This window comes from Eulemur rufifrons, chromosome 27 (assembly GCF_041146395.1).
Source record: "Eulemur rufifrons isolate Redbay chromosome 27, OSU_ERuf_1, whole genome shotgun sequence".
NCBI lineage: Eukaryota > Metazoa > Chordata > Mammalia > Primates > Lemuridae > Eulemur > Eulemur rufifrons.
In genome coordinates, this window is record NC_091009.1 from 15,278,147 (window position 1) to 15,305,522 (window position 27,376).

Consider the following 27,376-nt stretch of genomic DNA (forward strand, 5'->3'; position numbering starts at 1 on the left):
ATATCCAAGGGAAGAATGTTCCAGAAAAACAAGATGAGCCGCGGAAGCAGTAAGACTCAGTCCATGTAGGTCATAGTAAGGGATGTGGATTTAAATTTAAGTGATACAAGAAGCTATTGGAGGGTTTTAAAATACAAACACATTTTTAAAAAATGTCTCTGAGGTACATTTTTAAAGGATTATTCTGGCTTCCACGTGGAGAATGGATCGTAAGGGGCAGTGAAGCAGGGAGACCAATGAGCAATGCTAGGCGGGAGACGACCGTGGTTTGAACCAGGGTGGTGGCAGTGGAGGTGGTCTGAGATAGAATCAGTAAGACTTGCTGACTGATTGTTTTTGGGAAATGAAAGAAAGAAGAATCATGTACATGCCCTAGGGTCTTAGCCTGAGCAACCAGGTTAGTGGTAGTATATTTACTGAGATGAACCTGATTGGGGAAGGAACAGACTTGAGGTTGGAGAAAAAGGGAGGAAATAAACAATTTAACTTGGGTTTGCTTACATTTGAGATTCTTTTAGCTATTAATATGTGAATTAAGATCAAAGCAGGAAATGGTTGGCATATTCAAATTAGCAGGACTTGAGGAAAGTTTACCAAAGGTACTATTTACAGGAGTACAGGCAGAACGCAGGGAAACAACCAGAGAGTGCAGCACCTGGGACAGCTCAGCAGCAGATGGAGGGAGCACTTACAGAACCTAAGGCCAGAAGAGCTGTTTGGAGAAGGCCTACCGCCAAGAGCTGAGGACTCTGACTTGGGGTTATCAACCCAGAGGACCCCACAGAAAGCGGGGCTTGGAAGAGATACTCTGCCCTCACCCTCCTTCGCTGTGATCTCCTACATGTGCCTCCTGCTGTCTGAACTCCAGTGGAGCCTGGCACCCAACGTAGCACACACACTTCTCATCAGAGCGGACAAAGGTGCACCGTGGATGCTGCGGGGCAAGCACAGGCTTCCAGCCCACAGCCCACGTGGAGGTGGTGGGTAGGCAGCTGCAGCTCAGGAGAGAGAGGGCAGGGCTGAAGACACAGATTTTGCCACCACAGGCACAGCAAGGCTTTTGAAGTCTGAGGATGAGACTTGATCACCTAAAGGGAGACTGGAGATCAAGCTGACATGAGAGCCCTTGGATGAGAAACAGACAATCAAAGGATACCCAAAAGAAGAAAGTACAAGGAAAACAAAGTGAAGTGTCACAGAAGGCATGAGGAGGAAAAGTCTGGAGCAAGGGGAACAGAAAACAGAGTTGGGTATTGCAAAAGACTGGGTAAGCTGAGGACTGAGCTGAACAGCAAATGCAGTTGGGGGGTGGTGGGGCGGGGGGGGGGGGGGCCGGAATTAACAGGACACTGGAGAAGATAAGAACCCAGGGACCCTCCTGGTCTCTGGCGTAAACAGCAGCCCGACTCTCACCCAAGATCCACTCCAGGTTAGGATTAAAACAGGAGTTCAGTTGTGCTTTTTATCAAGTCATTTAGCTATTCTAGATATCCTTATTTTAAAAGTTTTAAACCTTTTGAATAAAACTAAAATCTGGTAGAAAAGCTAAAACAGAGCTGCCTGGTAGCCTGTGAAATACTCCAAAATACTCGTTGGCAGCTACAGCCAGTCTATGCCTTTGTTTTAAAGTCTCGGATCTAGGTTCAAATCCTGGCTGTACCACTTACATGACTTTGGGCAAGTGAGATGCTTTTTCTAGCCTTGGTTCTCCTTATCTTCCCTCCCTCCACTGGGAGAGGCTTCCTCCTCTTTACTCCTTTAGCACTCTTGTGCACATTCTTTTATCTGAATTAACCACACTACATTAAAATTATGTTTCCCTTTATAATCCTATTCTCTGAAGAATAGGGACGATCCCTTGTTCATTTTGTATTCCAAAAGACATGCACTCAAATTTATTGGGGGAAAAAAGAATGTTATTACTATTTACTCCAAAAGACTGTTTTAAGAAGATTAAATTACGTGTAAAGGCATATCATGCATAAAAGATCTCAGAGGCTACCAGTATTTATTCATAATTTTTGACAGTCTCATATATGAGGAACATCTTACCTCCTATCTGCAACAGCTATTCATTTATTTAGCAAACATTTATATTCATTCAACAAATGCCCACACCTAACACTGTTCTGGGTGTTCTGGTTTATGCTAAAGTGAATAAAACAAGGTCCCTGCTCTTATGGTGCTAACACCAAGGGAGGGTGGAGAAGAAAAACAATAAACAAATGAATAAATATAAAAATGTTAAGTGGTCCAAAAATGCTATGAAAAAAACCAAAGCAGGATATAAGGATAAAGGGTGATGGCATTTTTTTAATAGGGTCTGTGCTGTTTCTCATACAGACCTCTCTATACCCTAATTAACATCCTCACGAATTACTACAGATCATTCCCTTCAAGCCAGGTGATAGCTAACAAAACAAATATATTTCACTAGCCTTGTGTGAGAGACATCCGGATAGCAACTAGTACCTTTACAACATTTTCCAAGATCTCCCGTATTATAATCTACCTTTCCATTAAGTATCCCAAATAGTCTCAATTCACCATTTGTATTACTTAGTATAGACATGAGACTGTCACCACAATGCTTAAGTGTTTCATTTTGCAGTTGAAGTCCGCCCAATCAAACAACAGAAGTAAAGGAATCTCTCACCAAAATGCTAACTTAAGTACTTCTAAGAGTCGATACTGCAAATGGAAATACCAACTATGTGCTATGGCAACAGAGTAAGGGGCCCCAGTAATCTGGGGGAGTAAGGAGGGGAGGGTTCATTGAGGAAAGCCTTCCTGTGCAAGTTGATGTTTCAACTCAAAGCTGCACAATAGACAGGAGTTGGCCAAAAGAGGTGAGGTTTGGGTAGGAGAAAGTGGGGAAAATCAGTCTAAAGAAAGAGAGCTGCGGGCCGGGCGCGGTGGCTCACGCCTGTAATCCTAGCACTCTGGGAGGCCGAGGTGGGCGGATTGTTTGAGCTCAGGAGTTCGAGACCAGCCTGAGCAAGAGCGAGACCCCACCTCTACTAAAAATAGAAAGAAATTATATGGACAGCTAAAAATATATATAGAAAAAATTAGCCGGGCATGGTGGCGCATGCCTGTAGTCCCAGCTACTCGGGAGGCTGAGACAGGAGGATCCCTTGAGCTCAGGAGTTTGAGGTTGCTATGAGCTAGGCTGACGCCACGGCACTCACTCTAGCCTGGGCAACAGAGTGAGACTCTGTCTCAAAAAAAAAAAAGAAAGAGAGCTGCCAAGAGCAGGCCAAAGAATCTGGCACATTTGAGGGACTAAAAAAAGCCCCAAAGGGCTGGAACGGAGAGCACAGGGGCAAGGGTGGGTGGTGGGGAATAAGCCTGGAGAAGTCTGTCTGTGTGAGACTCTGCTGGGCCTCTGTTCAAAAAAAGTCAGGAAAGAGTCAGAAATATGAAATTCTATACTGATTTCCATTCCTCATTTTCTTGACTACCTTAAATGATTGACTCTGTCCTGCAATTCCTCTGTGCTCGGTGTGGGGTCAGTGCAGAGGTGGAAGAACGATGGAGCACTTTGATGTTTCCTGACAATTAAAGGCTATTTTAATGAGATAAAAGCGAGTCAGATTATTAGCTTGGTTTTCTTTTTTTTTTACATTTATTTTCATGCTCTATAACAGTATCTTTTGAACAAGAAGCTTGCACTGGAGTCAGAGTCTGTACAAGCAGCACAAGAACCTCTCCATTTAGAGGTAAAGTTAGAGAACAAAGGGGACGCTCTACCAGTGAGCTCCGGCCTCCTCAGTAAGTCAACACAGGCAGCTCTTTGAGCAGCTAGGAGAGACTTGGTTCTACGTTCTTATGAAAGGGAAAGAAACACACAGAATGGGAACAGCCTATATGAAGCTATTAAAAAAAAAGTATATATATTCCCAACTAAATGTGATAGACTCTGACACACTGAAAGGACTATTTAGAGAAAGAACTTAAAGAATTAAAAAATTACCACTTTATATAAAGAATCCCAGGACAGCCCCACAAACTAAAACTCAAGCCGTGGGTCCCATCTTATGAGAGAGAATATATTGTAGTGATCATTGTATCTTTGGAGCCGGGCTGCCTGGTTGAAATCCCAGCTCAACCGATATCTAGCCTTGCGGCCTTGAACAACTGATGTAATGTCCCTGTGCCTCAGTTTTCCCAGGTGTAACATGGGAAGAACAGCAGGACTTACCTCCTGAGGATCCACGAGGCAGTACATGTAAAGTGCTTAGAACAGTACCTGGCCATAAATACTCAACAGATGTTAGTTGTTATTAGCTAACTGATAGTCATTTTATGAATCCATAATTAATCATTTCCTATAAACTTTTGCCTACGAAACCCATAATCACCCATAAACCAAACAAAAAATCCCCAGGTCTTCCTGCAGGATGGAACACTGAAACAGGCGAAGACAGCAGACCTACCAGTGGTGCCAGTGGGGCAGTTGGTGCACACCACCTCCTTTGTTTTGGGGACAACAGCACAACTTGAGCCCCCAGGACATGGACAGGGCTGGCAATCAGAGGAGGTGCCCGTGGTTGAATCTCCATAGTAACCATCACCACACTTCTCACAGTGGGGGCCAGCTGTGTTGTCTCTGCAGTTACAAACACCTGTGTGGAGAGCGAGTGTGAGAAAACAGGCGAGTGTCTACATAAATGAGACAATGAGCACTTCCTACTCAACTGCGAAAGAGAAGTCAGGCCCAGCAACTGCCAAAGATCACCTCACCTGTCTCAGGGTCACAGGTCTCACTGTGTCCATTGCAGGTACAAAGCACACACGGACTGTATGGTCCAAGACTCGGAGTTTCTCTTCTGTAACCTGAGAGGCACATCTCACAAAACTGCCCTCCATACCCCACCGGACAGGTACAGGACTCCACCCAGGTTGCAGGGACCCCAGGCCCGGGCCGAGCACTTGCCAGGGTGACGTCATCCAAATATCCAGCACCTGTGGATGGCACGGAAAAGAGAGTCACTGAACTGGCTCCTGTTTTCCAAAATCTTGTGAAAAGTCAACAATGTTAAAAAGTAGCCAGACCCAAAATTCCAGAGAAAACCAGCCATTAGCTTAATTCATCCACTGGAGAAGGTAATAAGAAAATAACATCTAGAACAATCACGTGGTACTGGGTGCTAAGTATCTGGAGCAGTGGTACAGCAAACTTGTATTTTTATAAACACACACACACAGATTTGTCAGATCTTACAGTTCTCCCAGTCACCAACACGAAAATGAAAAGTGTTGGACAATCATTTGGGGCCAGAAGAGATATGAATAAGAGTGTAGGGGAAAAGAAGAGTTTAAGTCTACAGCCATTCAGCAGTGTTTCTTTTCTTTTCCTACACTACGCACTGACTAGAGTGCAAGGACGAGAAAGAAAGGAAAACACCTGTCAAAAGGTAATACTCAGGTTATATTGTTTTGCCCTCCATAAAACAGCAAAAACAACTAAGTCCCAAAAGCCAGGACTACTTTAAGTCTTCCATTCCTAAAAAAGACTCTTTCTTTAATCTTGTTCCTACTCTAAAATTATAGTTTCTTTTCCTTCCTTATAGCCAAACTTCTTAAAAGAATATTCTTATTTCTTTACCTTCAAATTACCTTTTAAAGCACTGCAATCTAACTTCAGTTTCAATGCTTCTTAAAAAAAAAAAAACTCATCAATGACTTCTTAATTACCCCCCATCCAAAACCCAATGGTGCTATTTTCCTAAACCTTTTAATTGTTTTTCTTCCTTAAAATTCTTTTTCTTCCTTGGATCTCAGGACATGGACCTTAACTATGTTTCCAGGATTCCATCCTCTTTCTCTTTCTATATCTTCTATTATATTTCCAAGTTCAAAAATTGTTGCCCATATGTTGACAACTTTCGAAATCTAGATCTCTAGTCCTAATCTCTTCCTAAGCCCCAGATCCGCATTTCTAACTACTTGTAAGACATGTTCATCTGCATATTCATGCCGGCCTCTCCAAAGCCAACACATCCCAGCTGCTGATGCCACTCCAGTGCCATGCCATCACTCTGATGTCACCTCCCCAAACAGCTGTAACTTAAGAAAAAGTTCCTCATTTAAAAAATTTTTTAAAGGACAATAATTTTAAATGCATATTTTTAAAAGCCTTGTTCACCTAAAATTATAACAAATGTTCATTCAATAATCATTTTTAATAATTTAGCCAATGGTTCAAAGGACTTGATAATTAAATAGCAGTAAATAAAAAGAAATGAAAATCAAGCAACTTGAGCCAGCAGAATTATAATTAGGCTTTTTAGAAAATCTATTTATATACAATGTAACCTCAATTAGCTTATTAATTACAAAATTATAAAATAATATAAATTAATGCCAGCCAATTTTCCCCAGGTCCTTACAAGCAGTTAAAAAATACACTGTTTTTTATATATAATTTGTGCATAATGTGGTAGTTTATACACTTCTCCATGTTATAGTTTTTAGAGAGAGACTTCTGCATTGTTACACATCCTTCTACCTAGTCATCTTCTTAACTCTCCTAAATTACATCACAACTTACTTCTCTCACTATATGTCCCACGGATCTTGATAGAGGTCAAGTTGTTTAGGAGCTTCTGAAATTCAAAAGGGGTAAGGGTAGGCCTCCAAGGGTAATCTGTTGCTTCATGGAGCCTGGAGAGAAAGAAAGGGCCACAGTAACCTCTGTCAGGATAATTCTGGGTGTTGGGAAAACATTTCTTATTCACTAATGCCACCAACAATGCAATGCTCTGACAATCTAATCAAATAAAAAATGAGACTGTTGATTTGATAGTACAATTGGAAAAGGTGAAAGTAAACAAAGGAAGACTCCCTTTTACAATGTCACCATGATAACCCAGTAGTTTTTCTTTCACATATACCTGGAGGCCAGATAAGCTTAGATAAAAAAACCACTTTCACAATGCTGGTCAAGTCTGATTTTACAAAGAAGGTTATCTTACCTGAAGACATACTTCACAGTGGTCTCGCTGGGATAGGCGTTGCCCTGAGCGATCAAGGGCACGGACACTCGTAAGCCAGCCCCCTCAAGCACAAGGTCTTCTGCAGAGAGGCGAGTATCTCGCCTGTCCACTCGAAAGGAGAAGGAGAGGTTCTGGCCATAACTCAACACCTGCTTGCCCAGGAACTTTGCTGAAATGCAGACACATGGCGGGCAAGAATGTGAGAACGAGACTAAATGGAAGCACACAGTAAGTCAGACTGCTTTCTAGCCTTACTTACCAGGAGCAATGAAGTACCTAGGAAAGTAGCTATCTGAGATCACGGCGATATCTTGCCTCTCAGAGGACCACTCGAGAGATGCTTCAGAGCCATCCCTCTGTTCCACACGCCACCCATCCTCATCTGCAGGCAGAGAAGGGAAACACAAGCACTGTTACACTGTAAACATCCTGAATTCAGGTCCTCCATACACCACAAAAATGTCTAAGACCACACACCTTTGTATATAGAAAGTCACCAAGAGAAGTTTTTGAATAAATAAATCCTACAACAGTATCTATATATGCTATACCCCTCAAGCTGTATTTTACTTTGTTATTATTCATATAACATTTGTATGCACTATTCATTATGGGTAAATTCTAAAACTATAAGCATGTTTTCATTAAATTAAAAGGCCAAGTAAGAAAAATTATGCATATTAAATACCAAGAAGTAGTGCCACCATCAAAAAGCCCTCAAAGAGCTTCTGATTTTTTTAAACATATATATATTGTAAGTGTAGTCCCACAGTTCTAGGGGGTTGGGTGATGAGGTCTAAATTACCAATCTGAAAGGTAGAGGAGACAGAATAAACACTGTAGCCGACGGCATTGGTACAGACAGAAGAATGCCCAAAGCAGAAGCAGGGTGTGCAACCCCTAGGATTAGATGACTCCAGATTAAAGTATCCAGGTTTGCATCTAAAAAAGATTAAGACACAAGCAGTTACTCTTTTTTACTTGAAATGTGATAACAGAGAAAACACAATACAGGTAGAGAAAGAGTGAGCTACCTCTCACAATTGAAGCCTTCGACATTGTCTTTGCAAACGCATCTTCCTGTTTCAACATTACATTCATCTGTGCTGCCGGAGGGATTACAAGAGCATGGCCTGCTCGATGGGAAATGGAATAAAACAGAGAGAGAAGACAGAAAAGAAATTCCATTCTTAAAGTCAAGCTTTTGTTTCACGTGCTGATTTTCAGAAACAAATACATATAGAACAAAATGAATCCTGTAGTCATTTTTATATTTGGATTTGGTTTCAGTCTAAGATACTCATCCTGTTTAGATATTAAACCTCTGCTTACTCTCTGTACAAACCAAACCCCCATGGCTCATTATTACAGCTAGTCTCGAATCTTGCTGACAGTTGTTACAGGAAAAATGTCCACATTGCTGCCAATACCCACAAGATCTATTACCATACATTGATTGTGTATAATCTATAAATTATTCTTCTGGTTTTGCAAACATTTTACCTGCATCCTGCCTCAGTGAGAGAATGGAATCCAGGCTGGCAACGGTCACACTTGTCCCCCATCACTCCCGGCTTACAGCTGCACCTGCCGTAACTATCACACTGTGTGCTCAGAGAACCTGAAATTCAAAGAGCTCATTGTCAACCACAGATCCAGCCAGATGTGAAAGTAAAACTAGTATGTTGAAGACAGACAATTGGTAACTAAACGTGATGCCTGAGAACCAATATGTAATCTCTAGGTGGTCACAGAGAGAATAAGGATCAAATTTAAAATCACAACTCTCTCAAAATCAAGCCCTTTAAGCCATGATATTTTAACTTTCCAGACACACTCTACGATGAATCTACTCATCAATGTTGAGAAACGCAAATCATTCTGCACCCAGCAGCGCACTGCACACAAGACCAGTCACTCCTCTGTGGGCCCGCACAGCTCCTCACAGCCCATGACTACAATTTACGTACATACAGGCCTGAACAACCAAAATAAAGGTCAAGCTCTTGAAAAAGTAGAATCGAATGGACTCAGAGTGCCGTGCATCTCTGGACACACGCTACCATACTGAGGATGGTTCCGCCCTCTGAGGTTAGACTAAACAAAATCATTAACAAGGAAGAACTCACAAAACAGTTAACCTTTTACAGTCGAAGTTCAAATGGTCTCTACGATCCGGCTGCCAATTATTTACAGCACCCCCCACCTCCACACTTTCCTATACACCAGAAAATCATCTGAAAGTTCAACTTCGCTAAAGAGAGTGGAGGGGTGAGGCAGATCCGGAATCATTTGTGTCACAATAACGTACACACCTCCACACGTGGCTGTGCAAACGCCAGGAAATAAAGCTTTACTTTCTGCGGGGTGGGGGTACAGGGAACTCTTATTTTATCTTTCAATCACTTTCCTGTCACTTACCAACAGGACTACAGTGGCACGGAGAGCAGGCTTCATTGTTCCCCAGGCGGAAGAAGTTCTCGCGGCACCTCTCACAGTTGGCGCCATCTGTGTTGTCCCGGCAGTTGGTGCAGTGGCCGCCGTGGCCCGTGGAACGGTACAGTTCAGGGTCAAAGTAGCACTCCTGAGATCGGCCATTGCAGTCACAGGCTGTCGGCCAAAACACGTGAGTTATGTCAGATCTGTGAACCTTTAAGAACAGCATTTTAAAAGGCTCCAAGAAAACCAAACCATAATTTCCCACATTTCTGAGACAGATAGATGGTGGTAGATTAAGAACGGCCACCAGACACACTGTTCATAATGAACAAAAAACAAAACAACAGTATGTTAATAAAGGGTTTATATATAGCCAGATTATCAGTTTACTAAAAAATGTTCATCCCTACAAAAAATAGCACCATCATAAAATATTACAAGGAATTCCTGTACTTAGAAAACCAAGCCAAGTTAAATTACAATTTTCCTGAATCCTTCTCCTTCATTCGAGTATCAACTCCAAGAACAAGGTGCCGTTTTACATGCACGCTTCAATTTAACTTAACTTCTTAGGCCTCATATGATTCAAATACATTAAGACACTAACTTTCAAAGTGCCAGATTACTTGCATGTCCAGACTGGGGTAACCCGAGAAACATGGGCTAAAATTAATGCCTCTGTAGATGGAAGAAGAATTAAAGGGAAATTTAGATCTTCCAGATCCATCCATCTACTCGGGAGCCGCAGTTCCACCTGGGTCACCTGTTAAGTGACTCTATTCCCTGCAGGGCACAACCATATTTTAAGAACAAGTATCTGGAGCCACAGAAATTCTTTACTATATTTATATTAAGATGATTTTTCTCAGAATTATTGATTCTGCCCAAAATATAGACAGTATCTTGAGCACTACATAAAAATTAAGTTTTATATGGGTTCAGACAGAGGACATGTCATGTTTTAAAGATATCTGAATATATGTATTTTCTTTTCTTTTTTTCCTCCCTTATGATCAGTTCTTTTATAGTACACTATTATAATAAAAACTTTTTAAAAAACTTGAGTTGCTGGCACCAAAAATTAGAGTTTTGTCAAGCTAGTTGCATAGCGCCCTCTCCCTTCTTCATCAGCTACTTCTCCTCCCTCAGGCTGCCCTAGGTTACCCTCCATCACCCAGCTCAGCCCACCTGAGTGGTCTGATGCTGACACTATGGAACAGAACAATCCCCACGTCCACACCGTTCCAACCCACAGCTTAAAGCAGATGCTGCGCCTCCCTCCTTGAGCGAAGGCAGCTGCAATTTTCTCTTCCTGAGCCCCAGCATCTTGACAATATATAATGTGGCGATGCTACAACACCCAGAAACTTCACTCTTTGAGGTGACACGGTGCGGAAAGGACCAAGGAGAAAAGCAAATTGACTTGGTTCCTCGTCAAAGTCCTTTAGTGACAGCACCCCAGTCATTTGCTAGTGGTAAGCTGGCAATGTTTGCTTTTTCAGTAATTTCCTAGATAGACTCAAAATATGACATCATTAAGCAGAATACTTTTCAAGCACACATGTCTATTTAGATGCCATGTCTTAGGAGTATGTCATTTTTTTTTTCTTTTACCAGCCTTTATCATATAGCTTCTAACACCGGATATTACAGTTCAGCAATGGAATTAAAGAAGCTCAAGTAAGTGCTTCCGAATGCTAGAGGAGGCTGTAAATTTTATTTGCAAATCTCGGATTTGTTGAGGGAAAGAAAAAATGAATAAGAAAATCTGCTCTAGGTAGCTCAATGGAAATAGTCATGAATAAAGGTAGTGGTCCCTTCTCAAGGTTTCTGCCAATAATTTCTGCAAGTTCACAGTGTCTTTTTTCTTATTCCCTTTATTTTTAAGAGAGTGCAATAAAGAATATTTGTAAGGACATAAGAAACTTATAGCTGCTTTAAAAGTTTTATTGTTAAGTCCTTGGCAAATCATGATTCCTTTCTCCTGAGATTTCTTTATCTGTTCAGAATAAACCATGGCATTATGAAGGGATAAATAATGTATTATCTTTTTTGGTTTACCCTTTTCTAGAAATATTAGGACCTAATCTTCCTCCCAAAGTCACCCTCCTCTCCATGGGAAGAGTGGGAAAATTCTCCTCATTGCACTTTTTAATAAGATAAAGGAAAAATATTTTGAGAAACAATTTTTGAATGGCAGTCTTAGCCTAGAACTCATTGTACCTGACACATGTTAATCAATGACCTTGGCTGCCTGAGTAAATGAGTAGGAAGAAGGTTTTAAAGGGCAACAAAGACAAGACTAGAGAAACCATATTCTAGAGTAGGCTGCACTGGCCCAGGATTTGGATCTACACAGATTTCCACACCTTGAAGATGCTCCTCTCACCCTGGCACGTGTGTTCCTGAAGGAAACACAAACCCAGCACAGTTTACCTTTACAGCCAATTGCCTTCATCTATGATTTTCCTCTGACATGCATGCAGTTTACTGTTTTATTCTCTCAAACTATGCAAAAAAGCATGGCCTCTCGAAGCTTTCTTTTCAAGGAGGAATAAAAGGAAGGCACCCATTCCTTCCTTTCACCCTCGGAAGTCCTTAGCACAGCAACAGAGCAGACTGACACCAAGGGGCACTCACGCAGGCATTCACTGGCACTCTCAGCCGTTGCCCTCCTCCATGGCCGGTCATTGAAGAAAGGAAGACACTTCTCACAGTCTACTCCGTACGTATTATGTTTGCAATTACACACCAGCTTGTCGAATTCGTTCTTCATACACTCGCTGGCATGTCCATTACATTTACACCTGGGGAGAGAAGAGACACTCCAAAGAATGGAACTGCTGCGAAGTCCCAGGAATGCATGTACACAGAAAAACTATGTACACAGAGAACTGAAAACAACCCAAGAACATTTTTGAGTTTTATCATTCAGAAGTATAAACTCAGCAACTGAGTAAGACTAAGTAATGGCTGTTTGAATTTTCAGGGATGAAAAAAAATTAAACAAACAAAAAGGTAGCTTTATTTAACAAAGGATGGAGTATCAGCCAGACATGAGAAGAAAGTCCCTAATAATTTCTGAGGATATCTATAGGATTAATTCCTGGAGACAAACATGTGTGTCAAGAGGCAGCAGAGTGTGGTGGTTTAGGAAAGTGTGTGCCCTGAAGCCAGGCTGCCTAGCATGAAACCCTTCCCTGTCACGTACCAGTGTAATAACTCAACCTCTGTTCCTCACCCGCAAAACAGGAATGATGATAATGCCAATTTTGTAGGGCTATTGGGAAGACCAAGGAGTTGCCTTGTTTGTGTGCTCAGGATTGCACAGGCACGTAAGTCAATAAATGTCAGCAATGACCCGCCATAATGATGTTAAAGTATTCCAATCTAAAGGTGGTGAGACACATTAGCTACCCCACCACCATATGGGTGTCTAGTAGTCAGGTTATGTGTGAAGGATTCCCTAGGTGCAGGTATGACCATGAACTAAGGACTCATGGAAATTCCCACGGACACTAACGTGCACTGTGGAGCCCTGACATTCCTCTCACTTGCTTCCTTAAAGACAGCAATCCATTTCGTGGCTTCAACCACCTATCTAATACTACACTTAACCAGCTCAGAATCATCTACAGTTGTGCCCGGATGAGTCCCAAACTTAGATCTCCAGCTCTCATTCTTCTCCCAAGCTCTTATGTTTGCTGCATAATCTTAGATATCCTCCTAAAATTTTACCTGTCTATAACTACATTCATCATCTCTCCCAAATTAGCTCATCTTCTTTATTTTGTTAATGGCACCACCATTCTCCTGATCATTAAACCTTAAAATCATCTTTGACTAAAGTTCTGAGAACTCTTCCTTCACAGTAAAATGCACCTGTATGTCCCTTTCCATTCTGTTGTCACCAGAGTGACGTCAGGGTTTTGCTGCCTAACACGTAGACTACCCGGCATCATAACAGGAACATGAACTCTCTTACTTGTACTCTACTTTCACCCTGCTTACGCATTAATCTTCCTAACCCACTGTTTTGATATCACAGCCCTACTCCAAAAATGTCGCCTGATTTCTCATTAAAGTTCCCATCAACTTTTACTGAGCATCAATCCCATACCAAAAATAATACATGCAAAAGTAATTTTTCTGCTCTTGAGACCTCAAAGTCTAATACAGGGAGGTCAGTCCAAGATTTGTAGCATGTTGTCTAAGGTCTCTGCCCATCAAACTATCTTTCATATTTACAACTCTGCAAATTCATACAGAGATTTTTCTTAAGTAGGTTTATACTCTCCCATCTCTAAGCTTTTGTTCATGACATGCCCGCCCCTCTTGCACCCAACCCAGACATCCTCCTTCCTTATTTAAATCCCACCTGTTTTTCAGGACCCAGCTCAGATCCCATCTGCTTCCCTAGCCTGACAATTCTGTATCATTCTTGATATGTGGCATCTTTTCTACTGCTGCTTGATCTTTTTATGTATAACATGTGACTACCAGTATTTTAATTTTCACATACTTACCCATCGACTGCCCCGTTCATTTGTAAGGTCCAAGACAGTCAGGGCTTCTTGAAAGGATGTCAGTCTTACCCTCCTCAGTAACTTCACAGCTTTGCAGTTAAATGGTCAACAAGAATTCACTAAGTGTGTTGATTTGACAGTTTTGGAAAATCTACTTGCTTCGTTTCCAGAATAAGGAGAAGATCCGACAAGAAAAATATTCTAGGTTTTAGCCTATCTTTCCAGATATACCTTCTCACTCACTAAGGACTGCCGCTCCTGCCCTTGGTAAAGAAAAAGTCTAACAACAGTATTAATACAGTTGTAAACAACTTGCTAATTCGCTTCTACAACAAAGCTCCAATCACTTTTAAGGCTGATTCAATAGTTTACTTACCTGCCGCCCACAGCGAAATCGGAGATAGCATAGTAATAGGACTTGAGAACTTTGGGGTCATTAAACACTTCATCTCCAAAAGTGTTTAGGCGATTGAGGGTCACTCTGATGTCAGTGGCAGTTACCCATTCCTGTCAGGAAGCAGAAACAGAAACGTAACAGAGAAGCAGAGGGACTGAAGACGGGGGACACAAACGTCACAAAATGTTCTAGTTACTGTATCATTTAACTTATGTCCCCTTCTAGCACTAAATCTATTATAATATTCAATGACTTCTTTAATTTCTTAATGTTTTTCTCCTCTTTAACTCTTCCTTCTTTGGTCTAAGTTGTTACTTTACTACTCTGAGTCTCGGAAGCAAGAATAATACTAGTTTCTTCAAAAGGTGGTCGAGAGGCTTAAATGACACATATGATGCCTAGCATACATTAGGTACCCGGCACACACATCCCGTCTCCCCATCCTGCACCCACACCCACATCCAGACGGAAAACCAGCTCAGAGCTCATGGAGCAGCACACCTGCATCAGATACGCTGGTCGTGGCTACTCTGCACCATCTCTCCCTCCTGCAGACCCACCACCGACAGATCTGGGGGAGATACCCGAGTACACTGGCCTGAACCAATGAGACGCAGTCTGTGTTTGTCTGGACCCTTCCCAAATACAACCCTCTTTGTGACATCTTCCCTGGCCACCCCATCTAAAATTGCTATCCCTCCCAACTCCCTATTTCCCTTTCCTGCTTTTTGTCTGTTTCCACACACACACCTGCCCCTCCCTCATCACAATGTAAGCACCAGAAGGGCAGGAAATTCTTGTCTGTTTTGTCCACTGTGGTTTCCCTAGGGTTTAGTCTATAGTAGGTGTGCAAATAGTATTTGCTGAGTGAATGAATGAACTGGAAGAAACCACAACTGATCAAGCTGGTGGGTCTATCATGATGGCAGAGGACAAGAATGGGGGTTGCACACTTTTTCCCCAGGTTTTATGAGATCTGAGCCCTTACAATAAATGCCCTTTCATGGAGCTAATTTTAGCCAGAAGATTACACGTGTGGTAGACTGTTATAATAATGATCCCAATGAATGATGTCTGCCAGAGTCCACACCCTGAGCAGGCCCTCTCCATGCTGACTCCAGGCTTGGGTTGTGACGGGTTTTCACCGAGGGAACATCGACAAATGCGACACAAGCAGGGACCCGGTAAGTGCTTGTGCACAGGAATACTTCCGCCACCACACGAAGAAGCCTGGCCCAGCCTCCTGAGGACGGAAGACCAGAGGCAGAGAGCTGACCTGCCAGGTGAGGCTAACACGGAACCGCGAGAAGTAAGAATCATGGATTAAACCATTAAGTACTGGGGTGGTGTAGTACGTACAACTACTCAAAGACACTGTTTCCATTTTAAGTCTTTCCTAGTGACTGCACATCAGAAGCGCCTTCAGAGACTAAAGCAACTGCAGAGGCACAGACGTCTGTGTTTCCAGAAGGCTCCACCTGAGACCGGGAGGCACAACCTTGATTAAGAACCACTGCCTTAAACCACGCCAAACACCTGGCAGATAGAACAACATGGAGAGCTCATAAAAGCTCATCTTCATGCAGCCTCCAAGTATAATTAGAAAGGAGAAGAGACGATGATTTCACTGTATCCAAACTTGGAACTCCAATAACAACTCCCACTCAAGGCCACAACGGTAGGAATCTTTTAGTCGTCTGTAAATAGCTAATCATATCTCTGTTTTTAATGCTTATTATATCTTCTATAGGCTTCGTCTTTATCACAGCTATCCTTGAATAAAAGCTTCTTAGAGGCTGAAGCTGAGCCATTTTTTTCATAATGCGCACCTTAAGAAGGACAGAACATGGAGCTAGATTTTTCTGAATCCTAGTTCTGCCACTTAAAACTGTGTGATTTGGGGCAAGTGATATCCTTTCTGGGCCTCTGATTCCTCATCTATAAAATGTAGATAATAAAAGTATCTACCTTACAGAGTTACTGTGAGGATTAAATGAATTACTGTATCTAAAAGGCTTAAAACTGTGCTTGTCACATTCAGCACACTATAGTAAGGACAATAATAAATGCTAATTATTACTATTACAGATCAATACATTACTCATATATAGTGAAACCAGGAATGGTCTCCACCCCCATCTGGGAGATTGAAGCTTCTGGAAGGAGGCCAAGGGAGCAATGGGAAGAGAGGACGCCAGCCTCTCTCCTGCCTCTCCTCATTGTCAGATCAGCTAAAAGTCAAATCAGTTCCACCTCCTTGGCAACTGGGTATCAGAGCCAGAGCTCTTATATCCGGAGACACATAATTAATGTTACTACATAATGAAACCAACTGCCCAAATCTATGCAGCAATCTCAGTGTCTACAGCGTTAAGGAGCAGCAAACATCAAAATTCTTACAGATGGGGAAACTGATCAAGCCAGACTGACCAGGAATACGGTTAGCAAAAGTGCCAGAAAACTACAGTTACAAAGTTGTATCACTCTCTTTCCTACTGACTATACTATTGCCTCTCCAGGACAGGAAAACATAATACAATAATTTGCTGCAGGAAGAAACAAGACTGGCAAATGTTTGCTGGCTGACCAATTTAAAGAGTATTTGTATTAATAGATCACCTCTCCCTGGGGCATTCAGTCTTCTGCTTTTTCACCTATCAAAATCAGCTATTCTTTTTTTTTTTTTTTTTTTTTGAGACAGAGTCTCACTCTGTTGCCCAGGCTAGAGTGAGTGTCGTGGCGTCAGCCTAGCTCACAGCAACCTCAAACTCCTGAGCTCAAGCGATCCTCCTGTCTCAGCCTCCCGAGTAGCTGGGACTATAGGCATGCACCACCATGCCTGGCTAATTTTTTTTTTTATATATATATTTTTAGCTGTCCATATCATTTCTTTCTATTTTTAGTAGAGATGGGGTCTCGCTCTTGCTCAGGCTGGTCTTGAACTCCTGAGCTCAAACAATCCGCCCACCTCGGCCTCCCAGAGAGCTAGGATTACAGGCGTGAGCCACCGCGCCCGGCCAGCTATTCTTCTTTATGCCATTTATTTTGAACATGCCTTTATCTCATTACAAGAAACACGTTTCTGAAAGGCCTTGGCAAACATACTCATTGCTCACCATAACCTCAGAGTTTACCGAGTGCTTTCACATTCATGACCTCCCGGCAACCTACAGAAATACAATGGAAGGCGGGAAATGGACCCACAGATAAATATATTCTCATCATTTGCCACTGTCCGAAACCATACAACCAAATTAGAAAAACAGTCCTTGAACATAATAATAAATTCCAGAGAGAAAGAACAAGCAGATAGAAAAGAAGAAAGTCCAGAAAAATGGGGGACTTCCTATCTAGAAATCACAACAGCTTTTCATAAAATGAACATAACGTTCAAAAACCGCATCCAGTCTCCTTTGTCTCAATCAGCACAGGCTACTCCCCACTTAGATGTTGACTTCAGCCACATGACAGCAGCGTCTCCAATGCTGCGTGAATGTGCTGAGTGGGGCATGAGGCTCACTAGTTTTTCCACAGGAAAAGTTCACAGAAATCTGAGCAATACATAAAAATTCTACATTACGGCGTATAAGGAATATGCATATAGAATTCATGAGAAAAAAGAAAGCTTTAATTCTTTCTATTGTTAAGCAGGGAATGGTTTCTATCCTGATACTTCAGCACAATACCATGGGTCCCTAAATTAATATGCTGTCACTAACACACACCCTTTCAGGCAATGAGGAGTCTTCAGAAGGATTGGCAACAATGCCAGACAAACCCAGCCAAAATTCCCGTGTGCAATAATGAGGGAAGTTGGCATTCTTAAATATCTTGTTTCAATTGTTCCCACTTGCTTATTTTATAAAATACTTTTATTTTGACAAATCAGAGAAGAGGTGTAAGAAAATGGGGTAGATTAGGCCAAAACATCCTCTTCAAAAAGTCAGAAGCAAAATGTTTCAACCTCAAGTACAAAGACTAAAATTAAAATCATTCAACTTTTTAAAAAAATGCATAAAGTTTACATCCCAGGATATATTTGCAAGTGTGTAAGAAAATAAGAACAAACATCAACCAGGCAGTAGGAACAAAATTACTTTCTTTCACCTTGTAATAATAGCACACAGGAGAGCAGAACAAAATCCAGCTGTTGTGGTGCTGAAGTAGATTCTACTCCGATCCCTCCCCTCGGAAGTGGGACTCCAGCCCCTCTGCAATGATCCTCCCACACCTAGTTCCCGGCAGAACTAACTGGCCCCGAGCCACCCAGGGAGAGCCTACCTGCAGCACGGGGCTGTTGTCAAAGTTGTAGGCGCTGGGCCTTCCTTCCAGGGTGGAAAAGGCCACGTTGCCCCCCGTCAGGGGAGAAATGTCACTGAATTCGTCAGTGCACAAGGCCTGCTGCTCGTCCCCTCCCGTCCTGATGAAGCCGCGGTTGGCCTTCGAGTAGGTGTTCTCGCAGGAGCCGCTGTAGTACTGGTAAGGAGTCCAGGGCCCATCCTCCCTCGTGCGCTTGTAAATGGCGAAGCTTTCCGGGCGGCTGGTATGGAACTTGAGGCGTACATAGGTGATGTCAAAAGCTTTTCCTGTGGGAAAAACACATCGAAATTCATAAGTCATACGTATAAAGCAAAGAAACCCCCTCTTTTCCAAGTTTGGTTTGGAACTTAACAAAGAGGGTACAAATCACGCTATACACATTAGATTAAGATGACTCCAGAACACACAACATATTGATGATGTCCAAAAGGCTATTCTAAAACTGGAAACAGTGCGTGTTTTCCCATAAAATGACAAATTACAGCTGGGTTCGTAAGTTGGCTCATAAAGGTCTGCTCATGACATGCACTGTTGAAATTTTGTTTGCAATGAAAACTAGTAGCATATATTAATACTGTACCTATACTATTAAATAAAACAAAAAATTTAATAAAAAGCACTTTTATTCTTAATGCTGGTACTTCAGCAAAAGCTTAATTAAAAGATACAAAAGCAAATACGTGCTGACTTTCCTAATGGGTCTTCTGGGCACTTTCAAGACTTTTAAAACCTATCCTTTATTAACTGTAATGTTACTATTGATGCAGGAAGAATATTATCAGTACTATTCTTTCACTTGTCTACCAGGTTAAGAAACAGAAATTTGAGAAAGAGAAAAGGATGTGTTTGAGAGATGGAGTTGGAGAGCAGAATAGGAAAGAAGGAAAAAATCTCCTTCAGCAGCTAGACAATGAGACAGAAAAAAAAAAAAAACACAAAACAAGAAAAGGAGAAAGGTTTAAAGAGGTTATGCCCGAATATGTTCAAAATAGAGTATCTAAGAAATGAGCTCTGATCAGGGAAGAAAAGGGAGGACTCAATGGGCTATCTATCATCTCTCTAAAGGAGAGTCACTGGGTCGGACACTTCCCTGCAATCACCAGAGCGTGGTCTGCTGGTCAGCACGGCTTGGCTGCTAGCCAACACGTCTTCAGGAGGGTAAAAGCAATAAGGTGCATCTGTTCGTGAGCACCATTCATTCACACAGTGGGTCTCTCTCTCTCTGACAAAATCTATACTTGCTACTTCTCTGTTATAATGAAGATCACAGTTTGGTCGACAGGTATTTGCTGGGCACACCACATGCTCAGCCCCGTGCTGTACATGTGGGGGGACAGGCTGCATTAGACATAAGGGGTCCTTACACTCAGAGGCTTACAGTTTCCCGCCGGCCCGCCCCCCACGTGAATTAACTCCTCAGGAAGAACCTACCTAACCCTCTCCTAACAAAACCCACAGAACAGGAATTCCTGCACTCTGAGACTTCTGCCACTCTCCCAGTTCCCTGCACCCACCCATGCCTAAGAGACAAGGAGTGATGGTGTGGCCTGGACTCCCCTTAGCCACCTCTCTGGCTGGCTGCCTGCCCAAGTCCCCCCTCCTCTCCTGCACTCCTCAGTGCGAGACAGTAGCTCTGCCTCCATGTGGGCTGGGCCTGCTGCTGTCCTGCTGCGGATCTGGGGCTGCGCAGGTGAGGCCAACTCAGGGGGAAAGGGCAGAAAGTCCACGTAAGCTGTGTCCTGGCTCCATTCCTCAACTCACTCTCCAGCTGGATATGAGGAACCATACCAGACTATTTCTCAAATGGTCTAGATCTTAGAAAAGGTTTAATTAATTCTCCCCTATATACATGAAACACACTCATACATATATGATCTTGAACAAAAAGCCATGTGGCATGATGGAAAGACACAGGACTGGGCATTTTGAAACCTGGGTTCAGGCCTTGGCACCTTCATTTACTAGCTACGTGATTTCTGCTCCACAAGTTTCTCCTCTGTGACAATGGGAATACTCTCTGCCCCACCTACCTCAAGAGCTGTTGGACGGTCAAACCAAGATCTGCACATACCCGATTAATTGTAAAACTCTACCTACAAATATAAGGCATTATAATAAAGCTTGTGAAAAAAATTCCTGAACTAGGATCCTGGATACGATCACACCTAAGGGTCTGACTGTTCCAGGGACTACCTGGCACAGTTGCCAAAGGATATTACAGTAACACAGATCTTCCACCTCGGGTGCAGTACGTTTTGCCTGGACACAGGTCACACAAATGTAGTTTACAGACCTCCCGTTAAAAGAATGAAAGTTTACCCTGTATCTCTTGATTGTGTCAAAAATGTCAAGACCACCTTTGAATGAGGGTGGGGTTATAGTGCAGTATCTGTGGCATTCCAGAGACTCGCTATCTGAGACATTCCAGAATGGTAAACAATTTGATTTTACGCAGGAGTAGGTGGCTTGGGATGTTCAGAGGCTTACTCGCTAATCTGTGGATTGCAGATTACTCTTGCTTTTCTACTTTCTCTCTCGACCTCTCTGACATCTCATTGTTCTTTGGGAACCCAGCCTGCAGCAGACTGGACCGAAGGAGCGAAGGTAAAATGCACCAGACCATCCTGCGTTCCAGACCAACATCTGCACCACAAAGCCACGCTCGGACAGAAACGGGAATATATGGCCACTCTACTTGAAGCCACCTATGCAGAGCCATGGGTGACAAAAACGTCCAGAAGGCAATTTTGCAATAATATAATTAAACTCTGAAGCAGCCTACCTTCCGGTGCTGGTCTGGCCTTACTGACGCTGAGCCTCATTTTCAGAGCCGCACTTCTCATTCTAACCTAAAGCCACAGTTGGAAGAGGCAAAGGGGCTCTGTGGCAGTCTGTACGGAGGCTCACACACCTCCTCACGGCAAGACAGCCACGCGCACTGCCTCGGAGCTGCAGCCAGCCCCACGGTGGATACAGGCAACTGCAATTCCACACAATGATTCTACGCCAGGGGAAAGGCATCACGCTTGGGGAACATGGAGGAAGGTCCACCTAACCCAGATTTGCGAGGCCAAGAAATGCTTCCTAGACGAAGTGGCATCTAAATCCAAGACGTGAGGAATGCTTAGAATTAGCTAAGCAAGCAGGGACCAGTTGTCCAGGCAGATGAAAGAGCATGTATGCAAGCCCAGAGAACACAGAGGAGTGATGGCTGCAGGAGTCAGAGTCGCACAGGACAGCTAGAACTGGAGACAGTGGGTGGAGATGGCGTAAATAGAGTAAAGCACACCAGGCCTGAGGTCATGGGAAAAAGCAACTTCACCTCAGGCGCAATGGCCAGCCACTGAAGGGTCTGCACCAGGAAACACAGGATCAGACCCGATTTTTAGAAAGACCACTCTGGCCACGGTGTGGAGGTTAGGCTGGAAGGGGCAGGACTGAAGGTGGGGAGGTTAAGAAGATGCAGCAGTAACCCAGGAGAGATGACAGAGGCTGAACTAAGAACAGGGAATGGTGGGATGGAGGGAAATGGCTGGATTTGAGTGAGGTGTGGGAAGCTGGCATCAATAGTAACTGGGAAGTGGTAGAGTATGTGGGGGACTGGAGCCACTTTTGAAGGACCCCTATTAGCACACAAATTCATGGTCAAAGATTCTTTTTCTCATTCCATGAGGTGTATGATTAAGTGTAACTCAGCTTTCTAGCTTAAACACAGCCCCGTGCAGAGTAGGACCGTCCACTGAAACGAGAGCAGGGGCAATTAGGCAGGGCTGGAGGCAGAGGCAGGATGAGGAGACGAGTCCAACTGCAGACACACTAGTTGCGAGGTGTCTGCAGGTCATCTATACAAGAGGAAATGACTGATGTCTGCAGGGAGCTGGGTGTGAGCAGCCTTAAGGGCCGAGACAGAACTCCGTGGTAGACAGAGACATCTGGGATTCATTAGCATGCAGATGGACGTGGAAGATTTGGGTATGGTGGAGACCAATGAGACAAGAGTGCTGCGTGAGAAGAGACTGACCTTTGAGATCACCCTGAGAAGCAGCAACCTCTGAAGCACACACAGAGCAAGACAAGATTGCAAAGGAGGCCGTGAAGGGGCAGCCGGGGAGGAGGGCAAGTAAGAGTACAAATACCACAGAAGCCAAGAAAAGAAGCTTTTGAGGAGGGAAGAATCAATGGTGTTAAAATCTGCCGGCTAAGTCAAGTTAGGTAATGATCAAGAAGCGTCCGTGAGCTTCGAGCCACAAAGAGGTCACTGCTGCACCGAAAGCAGCTCCCAGGGCCAGACCCAGCGGCTGGCATCGAGGATGGACATGGACGGCAGGTAGACACAGCGAGTGCAGGCCACCTGCTGTGACATCTGGCTAAAGGGGCGGGGGGAGGAGGAGGAGATGATACTTGGAGGAGATATAGGGTCAAGGAAATATTTCTGTTTTTCCTTTTCATTTTTCAGATAGGAGAGATGACCGTGTAATCAAATCAAATGCTGCTGTGCTCAAGTCAGGAGAGAGGCAAAGGCTGAAAATACAGGCTGGGAAACAAGACTGGGATTCGGGATTGGGTGGGAGACTGGCTCTACACAGGGGGAAACCTGCCTCCCTGCTTTCTGTCTGGGTGCAAATGCAAGTGACTTGTGGGTTTTAAGGGACAGAAGCTGAAAGAGTTCTGATGAATTTTTTTTTCTGTGTAGTGAAAATCAAGGGTACTTGAAAGGGTTAGGGGCAAAGCCAGTGAGGAATGTGGCTGAGGACTATTCGAAGAGTGTGGAAACTTTCTATCAGCCACTGCAGAGCCCAGCAAAGAGGCCTGACTGGGGAGAAGCAGGCTCACCAGGCAGGCAGGCTGCTGGGGAGAGGGAAGGAGGCCAGCACTTTGCTCGGACGTCTCTGTGGAGGTGTGGTTTTCTACAGCAGCGTTCAGCACCCCCTTTATCAGCATCATAAAAGGACAGCAAGACAAGGGGACTGCAGGTTTTCAAGGAATTTTGAATCTAGTCTGGATAAATGAGGAAGCAAATACAGAAAACGGAATGGAGGGTCAAAGCATGAGGTATCTCTGTTACCCGGAATTAACTGTAACCATGGATAATCAAGAACTGGAAAACTAAGGAGCTTTTTATCCCATCAAACAGCTACAACTGAGAGCTACCACGTCTTCTCTCTTACCATACTTCCCCACTCTTCATCTGTCCATCCTTCTCCTCTCACAGTTAACAAAGTAAGAAGACACAGTTAACTGGTAGATGAATAGAAAACAGGACCAGGGCTTCTGATTTCCAGTCCAGTGACACTACTGTATTATCATGCAAGTAATAGTACACGGTATGACTTTAAGGTAAAGCAGCCAAGCCAAACGATTAAGGAAATCGGTGAGTACAATCCTGGATACATTCCAGACACTAGACAACTAGAACATCTTCCACTGCTCACCTCACGTTCGTGCACAAGAAGACTAACCATGGATATACACACCATCAAGAAAATATTTAGCTTCTGAATGTTCTACTGCCTCTCTCCCTCCCCTGCCACATTCCTTCCATAAACAACAAGAGAAAATCCTCAAGTGCAGATGTTTAGAATGAAGCACACAAAATTAACTAATACTTCCTGCTCTGAAGCCTGCAGCTCATGCTGGCTGAGGGACCGAGCAAAGAGGAGGGGGCCACCTCGACAATGAGAATCCAGCCTTTGTTCACGCAGGGCCAAGCGCAGGAATTCTGTGTAAGCCTCCCACGTGGTGAAGTATTTCTAATCTCCCTGAGTAGGGGAGAAACTCTTCCTGTCTTAGAATTGGATTCAAGAACTGACTGCTAGGGAACATAAATGCTCCTCTGTTAAGGGCAGCTCAGAAGAATTCCATGAGGATCTTGTGAAACAACCCCCCTTACAGATCAGTAATGAATGACAATGGCCACACAGAATTTCATGAAATTTCAAAATGCCCTTCCATCGCTTGACTTATAATTGAAGAAGAAAACTAGTTCATTCTAACATATCAAATCAGGAGTCACTGGTTCACTATTGTTCTGATGTGCTAACGCTTGGAAATCAGAAAACGTAAATGTTCTTCTTGAAGCCAGACTTGACCTTAGGAATATAAAACTTTAATAAAGTCGTGGCACAAAATCAATTAGAGATGGGGTGTGTTTGCGTTACTAAATGGGATTCTCCAAACAGTTAACACAAACAGTAGTCACAGAAAGCAACTATTTGAAAACGTTTTCCGTTTTGTTAGCATAACTGCTGGCTGAAACAAGAGTTCCCAGGACAACATGTCCAGCTGCATACCAGCTGTTATTGTTCCACCTCAGAGGACAGATTGCACAAATAGAGCCTTACCAATTAAGACGACCCAGAGCCAAGTTAATACCGAATGTGGGATCCTCAAGCAGACGCAGACGGGCGATCAGAAAGTGCAAAGAGGAACCGCCGAGCACATGCAGTATATGTTGCAGCAATCTGAGTACAGTGGAGCCATTCCAGCTGCTGAAAAACCCAGTCCTGACTGCCTGTTGATGGGCTGATTTCTATTGACTAAAACTCACCTTCACAATAGTTTGTTTTTAAAAACTTATTACCCTGGTTCCTTTCCCCTAAACCTCAGTACTCCTTTTTCATGGCCTCTCCCTTGTCAATCAGCCAGACGCCAACAGTGCCAGGGGACAATCCCACAGAAAGTACATTTAAATCAGCACAACTTACAAATGGGGACAAGTAACATTTATAGCTTTGTATAAAATAGTAATTCTTCACTAAATTTATTATAACATATGCAAAAAAACCTATAATTTGAGAAAGCAACCCTTTTAAAAGAATGAACAAAAGCCTTCAATAGTCATGTTTTCCAAGTACATGCAATAAGCACTTCCTATTACACTTGTGCCATTGTTAATGACAGGAAGAAATGGCCAAGATGGGCAGAGCTGGAATATGGAGTCTCAAGTCTTTGCTGCCACAGCAAAATGTAACACAGCACATGGATAAAAGAGAAGTAGAGATAAACATTTTAGAATTTTGTTTAAAGCTAATACAATTCTATACTAAAGGCTATTTATAAAATAATAGTATGGCTATGACTATGGAGCTAAGAGGAAAACAAAAGTTTTGAAATAGATGGTATGATTTGGGGGAGATACACCCATACTCTGGTACGGAAACTGGATTTTTCCATAAAGTATCAAATTTAAAGTTTAAGCCAAAGAAGACAATTCTCCTTTTTCCCTATCATCCCCCCAATACCACTTGGTGCTATCACTTAATAAGACCATGGCACTAACCTAGCGTAGCAGTCCTCAAAATACAAAATCTTTCTGTTTGCATTGCCCAACTCCAATACCCAAAAATGCCATACACTCTTCAGCAAACTGAACGCCGAAAACTGATTTGATTTAATATGGTAATCAAATATGAGATCATAAGACAGCCATAACACAAACAGAGACAGAATTCTTAACTAAACACTAGAATGTCAAACGTGCTTGGTGGGTGATTTTATGTAGGTTCAAATCACTGTTAAAGGATACAGACATTTTCCACTATTAAAACACAAATTTATCCTAATCTGTATATCTGCCATTTTATTTGATATCTTCACCAAAAGAGAAAAGATTCCCAAGCGAAATTCCAAGCCAAGAACTGGGGAATATGCCATCTTCTTAACCCGAACCTCATGCTTACAAGACTCAATACCAGCTGCAATTCAGGCTAGTAGGTCACAGGTATGCCTGAAACCCTCAAGCTGGGCTAAAGGAATGAGACCAGCATCTACTCCCACTCAACCAAGCTGAGACAAAAAAATCCACTCACTCTGCTGAGCAAAGTTCCAACTACAGGGAACTAACTGACATGTGGGATTTAATGGAGTCACATAAAGAAAGTAAACATGTTAACTATAACACTAAGGAAATAAGTAAAAAGGCAATGAAATATAAGCTATATAAATAAAACTCATTTTAAAAATGTACAATTGTTAAGATATGAAAAATAAAAAGATACCAGAATTTTATGGGAAGCTGTATCTTGTTCTGGGATATTCATACACTATTGAGAATTGGCTACAGTTTGGCTTTCATCTGTAACAGAAGGGTGAAGAATAGTAAAAGAATAGTGAGAAGGCAATAATCTGACTGGAAGAAAGAATGGCTAACATCTAGTCATAGTGGTTTAATAAGAGACGAAGATCAACGCAAATAATATCCCACACACAGTCGCCAAAAGTTAACCAACAGTATACTTTTATTTTCTCAACAACTCTATTTGTGAAATGAATTTATATGAAAGTCCACTGTGACAAGCTATTGAAAATATTCTAATCCTTCATTTTGGCAGAATGCCTCTTACTCTGTGGTTTAATTCCTAATAAACTTGGCCCCTGATTCTCCTAGATAATGTACTATTTGCATCTGTCCTCAAAAGAAGAAATTAACTACAAACACCATCAGATATCTTAAATACTAAAATGGATTTCTCGGTTTTCACATTTGCTTAATTTCTTACCACAGGCACTCATTAGGTCAAGGTTAATAGCCATAACTGGTCTTGATAATTGCTCAAGTCCAAATTCTTCCATTCCAACAAACATTTACTGAACACCTACTATGTGCCAGTCCCTGCTGTAGGCACTGAGGCTACAGCACAGAATAAGAAACAAGCTCCCAACCTTGTGGAACTTACGGTCCCATAGGAGGCACA

General features: G+C 42.8%; 1 protein-coding gene across 1 annotated transcript in view; it reads right to left on the reverse strand.

Moving 5' to 3' along the window:
- Positions 1–27,376, reverse strand: part of LAMC1 (laminin subunit gamma 1) — a 112,231-nt gene that overhangs the window by 23,941 nt on the left and 60,914 nt on the right. The window contains exons 2-13 of the mRNA XM_069459741.1: positions 18,645–18,949; positions 14,343–14,473; positions 12,081–12,247; positions 9,423–9,611; positions 8,505–8,622; positions 8,036–8,134; positions 7,807–7,943; positions 7,261–7,383; positions 6,981–7,170; positions 6,557–6,669; positions 4,747–4,968; positions 4,440–4,628 (exon numbers count right to left, since the gene is read on the reverse strand). Of these exons, the coding sequence (XP_069315842.1) occupies positions 4,440–4,628; positions 4,747–4,968; positions 6,557–6,669; positions 6,981–7,170; positions 7,261–7,383; positions 7,807–7,943; positions 8,036–8,134; positions 8,505–8,622; positions 9,423–9,611; positions 12,081–12,247; positions 14,343–14,473; positions 18,645–18,949 (1,983 nt within the window). The remainder of the gene's footprint in view (positions 1–4,439; positions 4,629–4,746; positions 4,969–6,556; positions 6,670–6,980; positions 7,171–7,260; positions 7,384–7,806; positions 7,944–8,035; positions 8,135–8,504; positions 8,623–9,422; positions 9,612–12,080; positions 12,248–14,342; positions 14,474–18,644; positions 18,950–27,376) is intronic.